Here is an 8,482-nt window from a genome sequence, read left to right as displayed (position 1 = left end):
GTATGGCAAGGCTATAGTGTAAGAAAGGATATATATGTGACAATAACAACATATAATAATAATATATATACGTAATTTTGTTAAAATTATTATATGAGTGTATGATGAGGTGGTGTGACAAATTAAAATACCATACGAGGACAAAAAAAAAAGTACTAAAAGACGAATTGAGAAAATATCTCTATTTAGGAAATAAGATTAAAATTTTATTCAAAAAAGGAAATGAGATTAAAAGTATTCTTATTTGGAGAAAAAATTATAGATCATAGTAATGATAGTATGACACTCAACAACACATATAAGGGGATACATTCATTGAAGGATCGAAGCACAAGATTCCACTCCACCACGGCACCACCCCATTATTTGCTATAAAAGGAATTTGCTATACTCATTATTACTATACCATCAAGACACATGGATTCCCAGCTATTACCAATCTCTCCCACGGCGGCCATTTCTAATGGCGGCGACGGAGGAAAGATGGCCCGCAAAGGCGGTTGGAAATCCGCCATTTTCATCATCTGTAAGCTCCATCTTCTTCGTATTATACTATAGCTCTGCAATTCTGCAAAATTAGTTCAGTTTTGATTTATTTTTTGTTTATTGCAGTTGTGGAGATGGCGGAGAGATTCTCCTACTACGGCGTCGCCGGAAACCTCATAACCTACCTCACCACCGTCCTCGGCCAGCCGACCGCCACCGCCGCCAGGAATGTGAACACGTTTCTCGGCGTCTCCGCTCTTTTCCCGATTCTCGGCGCTTTTCTCGCCGATTCTTACGTTGGGCGGTTCAAGACCATCGTCGTTTCCACCAGCGTCTATATTCTCGTACGTTACAGCCTCCCAATTAGCGTGTAATAATAAATTAATGAAAATTGAAAAGAGAACAGTGTACGGAATATGTGGTGCCATTTTGGCCACCAGACAATTAAGAATTATTACTGTTTTTGGATGTTTCTATTAATCATGCATCTTAGTAAACATTAATTTTTTTTCTCCGAGATCTTACGTTAATGCTGCGGTGCGGTGGCTTAATTTGCAGGGGCTGGTGATGTTAGTGGTGGCGACGACGGCGCCGCTGCGTCGGTACGGCGCGTTTTTCTTCCTCGCGCTTTACACTGTGAGCGTCGGGGAAGGAGGGCACAAGCCGTGCGTGCAGACGTTCGCCGCCGATCAGTTCGACGACGACCTGCCGGCGGAGAAGGAGGCCAAGAGCTCCTTCTTCAACTGGTGGTACTTAGGGATAGTGGTGGGCGCCACCCTGGCCATCCTGGTCGTGATTTACGTCGAGGATTTCGTCGGCTGGACCGTCGGATACGGAATGCTGGCGGCCGCCACCGTGCTTGCGCTGGCGGTGTTCCTGGTCGGGAGTAGGACGTACGCCAGGGAAGCTCCGGTGGGGAGCCCGTTCACTAGCGTGGCGCACGTGGTGGCCGCCGCCGTCAGGAAGCGGCGCCTCTCGGAGGAGCGCGACGGCCGTGGCATTTTGTATGGAGACGGCGAAAGTGGCGGCGGCTCGGATCGTGAACAGCTCCGGACTCGCGCTTTGGCACGTACCAATCAATTTAGGTATGTCGATCATGGCCCAACATTAATTAATTACAATTATTAATACAAATATTATCTGAAAAAAAAAATTTAATCAAAGATTTCCTATCAAATCCATGTGATTTGTATAATAATATTTTTAGAAAATATATAACGACATCATTTTTTTAATCTAAATATTACCCGCATGGGCAGCTCAACTGGTCACAGAGGTGAAACTTTTGACCAGGGATCGAGTCTCACCAGTGACAGTGTGGGAGTAACCTCTCAAAGTGAGAGGGGTTCCTTGTGCGCAGTGAGCACGGTCTAGCCTCTGTGGTTCATGTTCAGTTGAGTTACCATGATTTACATCCTCCCAAATGCTCTGTCGGGTCGGGATGTGGGGAGCCCTTAGGGTTGGAGTTCAGCCTTTTGAAAGAATATATAAATTATTCTAACACAAATCCATCATTAATCTAACAAACTACGTAAAAAAAATCACATGTGAATTAGTTAAAATTTGGATGACTTGATTTGTCATATCAATATATAATATTAGTTAATATTTGATATACTGATATATGTGCAGTTTATAATTCATAAATCACACTGTACTTGTCACTTATTGCCCGAATAATAAGTTTAAGAAATTATGAAACCTTTTGAGAAAGTTTAATTGAAACATAAGAATCATAATTAGAATAAAATTAAGGAACATACAAGAAATTCTTGTTTTTTTAACAATAACTTGTTGGTAGTAAATTGATAAAACGTGAACGATTATAATTTTAAAAAAAAAAAATGTTTCATCAATCATCACACCCTTTACGTGTACAAGATGATGAGCTCCCCAATAACACGTAAACTATACTCCCAAGACAATTAACATTAATTTGGGCACTAATATGATGTCATAACCTCAGTAATAAAATTATAAAGAAATTCCAAATAAAGAGTATTAGGGAGAAGGTATTTAGGTATGTGTCATTTCAGACAACTTTTGTACAGAAGCATAAATGTTCTTGTAGTGGCCCACTACATGTTTTTTTTTTTCTTCTAATTTTTACAGTAATTCTTGAAAATGGGACAGAATCAATCTATCTAAAAGTCCAACAAGTGTTTGGTGATCATGACGAGATTCAATGAAAAATAAAAATAAAAATTGATGCATATGCAATATTTATTTAAAACATGCTTTTCTTATGCTGTTGATAGACTTGAATTGAAGATCCTAATCTTGAACAGCTTCGACAATGGAGCATGTTCCTTAATTTAAGGATAAACGGTTTCAAAAACACCTCTTTTTGTTGCGGAAAATGGCCACAGTTTTGTGTTCGAGATAATGCCAATTATTGTTATCCATAATATGAATGATTGAATTGAATACAGGAACAGTCTACGAGATGAAATTTTATGAAAATTAAAGAGTTAATTTCATTTTTTGTCCTAAATCATTTTTATTAGAACATTCACTTTTGATCCTAGTACTAGTATTAGTGTAACATGATCGTTTTTTTTTTTTTTTTTTTGGTCTTTTATCAACAAAATAATTTAAATATCCTTAAATATAAGAATATTTCGATAATCAATTAAGGATTTTTTTTTAAAAAAAATAAACATAAATATATAGTGGATCAACATATTTTTGTATAAAAAAATCAAAATGTCTTTATACTTGACGGTATTTCAACAATTTTGTTGACGTAAGACTAAAAATGATCATGTCACAATAATACCAACTAAATGAGGATGTTTTAATAAAAATGACTAAAAGTAGACTCTCACCTATAAATCTATGACAAAAAAATAAAATTATTCGCATGAATAGCTCAATTGATCATAGAGGTGAAAGTTTAAAAAAAATGACCAGAGGGGTTCCTTGTCTTCCTTTTGGAAGAATGACAAAAAATAAAATTAACTCAAAATTAAATTTATGATATTTTATCTAGATTAAAAAATGTTATTTAACACGTCAGTTAAAATATGATTTACAAATAATGAATTTAGCGTCGATTATAAAATATATATTTTTAGTTTTTTTTTTTTCAATCGAAACTGAAGCTAGATTGTGTTTTTTGTTTTGTTTTTTATTTATTTTTTATTTTTTATTTTTAATGTGATAGCATAATTTATAAACAATAGTAAATGTATTTGTGTGTGTATGAATAGTTTATAACTAACACTGACTGCAATTAAAATAGTGGGTATTTAGTGTAAGTTATATATAACGGACACTACACATTCAATGACATTTATTTATTGTAGCTTATCATTTACAATTTTAGAAATCAGTGTTACATGCTTTTCCATGCCACACCTAGTATCAACTGTCTAAATTGTCAGAAAGGGGTTTGTTGAGCATTATATATGAACATAAATATAAATGTGGAGTTCAATTATTAGTTTATCATTTTAGTTGAAACTGAATATATTTGTTAGATGACTATGGTTCACGTATTACTTAGAGCTCATCAAAATATAATCGGTCGACCTGCATACATGTGGTGTTGTCGATTACAAAAACCTCCAAAACCGATATTAGGTAATTTTTTGTAGTGTTTACAATTATTATTATTATTATTGTCAAAACACACTAACCTTACTTTTGATTTACGAGAAAGCTCAGCTCACAGGCAAGGGAAGCCTGCCTTGTGAGGTAAACCAGTTTAGGTTGCTTATAGTTGGCTGGCTCAATCAAGAAGGCTAACGGGTAGCTCTCAGAATTAGTCGAAATTAAAATTTTAGAGTTATTAAAGCAATTGTCAGACCAATTTAACTAGTATTGGCCCACCAAACTTACTGTTAACCATTAAACATGGGGATCTTTGGGCTACCAAGTGTGTAGTTGTGGTTTAGGCCGACAATATGCTACTCTAGTTAGTCCCACTAGTCAACATTAACAGTACTTTGTTGACATACAGACACAAATCTATACATACACGCACATGATACATATGAACGTACAAATGTATGTGTGTGTATGTTGGGTTGTAGGGTTGGTGTTTTTGGCGGCAAAACAGGGAGGTAGTTTTATGGCATGCATAGTCAAACATGAAATAATTATATGTGTCTGCACTGGCCTTGGAATTTAATTAGACCATCATATCCATCCATCCATCCATCATATATGTATTTATTGGTATTTATGATGATTATTCCCCCTTGGACCTTATAAGCCTGGATGTTATGCTATAGGTTAGTTGCTGTGCTATACTATTCCTACTCATCATTTAATTGGGGTTAGTTGTTATGTAATGGGAGACCCATTAATTAGGTCTCCTCACTTCAAATTCATCTTGTCCTCCAAATGCTCTGAACTCTCTGGAAATAAAGACAAGACTTTGTACTGTTATATCCAAAATGAGAATAGGAAAATTGACGAGCCATTTTGGAAAAAAATTACCTACCTTAGCGTCTTGTACTAAGTTATACTTTTTGTGTAGTACGTAGTCTATAAATCACACAAGAAAGTAAACTGCATTAGAAGATCAGACCATGTGTGAATGTGTGGTGGGCTCAACTAAGGTGTATGTTAGCAAGAATTGAATTTGTGACTTTCTAAGTACGAGTATCATATTTCATTCCACCTGTTTAACTATGCCACCCCTTTCAGGCTATAAGTTAGAGGCATAAGATTCCGTGACAATAAAGAAAATTTATTGAGGGTGGAGGGGGAGTTTTAGAAGAAACCACGTATTCTTTATTCTCATTTTGACAATTTAATATGACCAAAATGCCCTTATCTTTTTCAATTTTATTAGTGGCATAGAATAAACCACATCTTTTCCTCATTTCGGTCATTTAATATGTTTGACCAAAATATCCTCGCCCTTCCATTTCATGTAGCCGAGGCCTGGGGCACAACAAAATTTTTAAAGAAAAAAACAACCGTGCTCGCTCTTCTTGACTGTTGAAACCAATATCGTACCGTCACTTTTTACTCCTATTATATAGACATAACATATCACAATTGATACATGCATCAAAAAAGTAGGTCACATTGCATTTCCCTTTTTATTGTTACAAAATTAAAATATGTGATCTTAATTGAATTTCACTCCACAAAACCCCAATTACCATTCTTCCAACCTCACTCTCCTTCCCACAAGAGTCAACCCCTATTAATGGTGGTGGACAGACAAGGTGGTGCCTGCCAAAAGCGTGGACGAGATGGCCGCTCGTGCACACATGTCTTCTACTCCACTACACACACACACTACTATTACTTCATCTTGGTAGGCTGATTATATTCCCTAGAGATTAGACATATCAAATTAAATAATAATATATCTGAAAGATATACCTAGCTAGCTAGCTAGTAGCATCTATCTGGTGAAGCTTGCCGACACTGCAGTCTTACATTTGGATCGTCGAGCGAGGTACGATATTATTATTACTGGACGATGAAGAACATTTAGGAATAATAATAATTATATTATATTATATTCCGCATGGCAGGGCTATATATGCTACGTTATAGTATAGCTAGCCTCTACGTAATGCTTTTCACAATTATTTTTTATCACTAAAATGCATGCACCAACTTTGGTCCATCATAAAGTCATTAGTGCGATATGATGCTACAGCCATAGAGAATGATGTTTTAACAGATTGTTTTGAGGTGTCATATATGAAATTATACATAAGAGATCCGCGCAAGATTATGTATGTAGTAAGAACATAGCTATGTGTTTCCTACTTTGCTAGGACTTAGGGTGTGATAAAATCATTCACTTCTTAATATTCAGTGGGATTTTACTATTTATTATAATGCTGACTTGACAGGAACGGGGTTGGTTAACTTAGAGTATTTGTAAAATAATAAAAAGTTGTGGAGAATGGTTCGCTATTATTAATTCAAATGTGTTGTGCATGCTTACTAAGTCCATTGTATAGTTATTTTTCTATAGTCCATTGTATAAGTTTATTTATGTAACCATGTAGGGGTGTAAATGAGCCAAGTTATTTGATCATGAGTTCATTGAATTTGATTTGATGAATGTTCAATTAAATTCGATTTGAGCATCTTAATACTCAAATCGAGCTTTAAATTTGACTATTTAGGCTCAATTTACTTAGATTACACATGCTCCTAGAGATACATTAGCGCCTTGACTATCGTGTCGGTCGTGACAGTGCTTTTAGTATTGTCAACATGAATTGACGGGACAGACTAGGTCGACGGGCCAAGCCTATTTTGATGGCCGCAAGCATCTTACATGCATGCATTTAAAGTCATTGAATGTTGTCCAACCCTTGTGAAATAAGCATGCATTGGTTTGCTGCTCCGATTGATTTAATTTCCTCATTCAATTATGTATTATTGAACACAAAAGCTGTATTTAATTCTTGTACATGTCACCATTGCATCAAATTGTATTTGGCATATTAAGTTTGATTTAATTATTCTAATTTACTTTTTGGGGGAGTTTTGAAGGTTCCTAGACAAGGCAACAATCATAGACGACACAGACGCCTGTAGCGAGAAACGGAATCCATGGCGGCTTTGCAGCGTGAGCCAGGTGGAGGAAGTGAAGCTCCTCCTCCGCCTCATCCCTATATGGCTGAGCTGCCTCACCTTCGCCGCCGTGATAGCCCAGCAGGGCACTTTCTACACCAAGCAAGGCGCCACCTTGGACCGATCCCTCGGCTCCTTCCATTTCCCGCCGGCGTCTTTCCAAGTCGTCACCAGCATCACTATCCTCGTCTCCGTCGCGCTCTACGACCGCGTCCTCGTCCCCGCCGCCAGGAACCTCACCGGCCTCCCCTCCGGCATCACCGTGCTCCAGCGAATCGGCGCCGGCCTCTTCTTCTCCACCGTCACGATGGTGGTCGCCGGGGTACTGGAAACCAAGCGCCTCCGCGTCGCGGAGGAGAACGGCCTCCTCGACTCCCCCACGGCCACTCTCCCGATGACGATCTGGTGGATTGCGCCGCAGTACATCCTCACCGGCCTCAGCGACGTCTTCACCATCGTCGGCCTCCAGGAGCTCTTCTACGACCAAATGCCCGTCCAGATGCGCAGCACCGGCGCCGCCCTGTACCTCAGCGTCGTCGGCGTCGGAAACTTCCTCAGCGGCGTCCTCATCACCATCGTCCAAGGAGTCACCGCAAAATCCGGACACCAATGGCTCGTCAACAACCTCAACAGATCTCATCTCAACTACTTTTACTGGCTTCTCGCCTGTCTCGGCGCCGTTAACTTCTGCATTTATGTCTACGCCGCAAAAGCTTTTGTGTACAAGAAAATGGAGGTTGCGGCTATGGAGGAAGCGGTCAAGGTTTGATCGACAAGACGACAAACGACGTATGAATGCATATGTAAGCTTTTATGGCTGAAAATTACAATGAAAATGTTGTTGTTAACTTGACAACTAGCTTGTAGAAAACTTTTATATTTCCAAAATGGTAATATTAATATGTTTTTTGTCTGTATTACATTCAAAACAAAAACATTGAAATAGAGGGTATCACATCCTATCCTATCCTAGGGATGGCAATTTCAATCCGCCCCGTGGATATCCACCCGAATCCATCCCGCATGGATCGGGTTTTTTTGGGTGATGGTGGGTGGTGGGTCGAGGGTGGGTCTTAAAAAAGTAAACCCATGGTGGGTCGGGTTGAATTCGAATTCTATGTACAAAACCCGCCTAGAACCCCACCCGACCCATTATGTGTGTGTATATATAAAATAGTAAAATAAGTACTAGTATGTAGTTATTTATAAAAGTTTATATAAGTTCGTGTATCTTTTTACTATTTTTTATATCTAAACTATTAAGTTTATTTTTAAAAATTAACAATTTAGTTATTATATTTAAATATTTCTATTATTTTATGTTTGAGTATCACTAATGAATTTTATTATCTTATTTTGTGTAAGTAATTTAAATATTATTTTTTGAAAAACATAATAAGATCATAAGTGGTGGGTACCCGTAGTGGGGACCCGA

The 8,482-nt window shown here is 37.8% G+C and overlaps 1 protein-coding gene across 1 annotated transcript; it reads left to right on the top strand.

Moving 5' to 3' along the window:
- The first annotated feature begins 305 nt into the window (after positions 1 to 305).
- Positions 306 to 7,967, top strand: LOC109180347 (protein NRT1/ PTR FAMILY 5.4-like). The gene is made up of 4 exons (XM_019329877.1): positions 306 to 526; positions 613 to 830; positions 1,045 to 1,571; positions 6,967 to 7,967. Exons 1-4 carry the CDS (start codon positions 418 to 420, stop codon positions 7,814 to 7,816), a joined length of 1,704 nt encoding a protein of 567 aa, XP_019185422.1. The 5' UTR covers positions 306 to 417; the 3' UTR covers positions 7,817 to 7,967.
- The last annotated feature ends 515 nt before the right edge of the window (positions 7,968 to 8,482 follow it).

This window comes from Ipomoea nil, unplaced genomic scaffold (assembly GCF_001879475.1).
Source record: "Ipomoea nil cultivar Tokyo-kokei standard unplaced genomic scaffold, Asagao_1.1 scaffold0188, whole genome shotgun sequence".
NCBI lineage: Eukaryota > Viridiplantae > Streptophyta > Magnoliopsida > Solanales > Convolvulaceae > Ipomoea > Ipomoea nil.
The sequence above is the reverse complement of the archived record's forward strand: the minus strand, read 5'-3'. Positions and strand labels throughout refer to the sequence as shown.

Coding starts and splice junctions, on each gene's coding strand:
- LOC109180347 (XM_019329877.1), top strand. CDS start 418: ATGGATTCCCAGCTATTACCAATCTCTCCCACGGCGGCCATTTCTAAT. Junction 831..1,044: donor CCACCAGCGTCTATATTCTC/GTACGTTACAGC, acceptor CTTAATTTGCAG/GGGCTGGTGATGTTAGTGGT. Junction 1,572..6,966: donor GCACGTACCAATCAATTTAG/GTATGTCGATCA, acceptor GGAGTTTTGAAG/GTTCCTAGACAAGGCAACAA.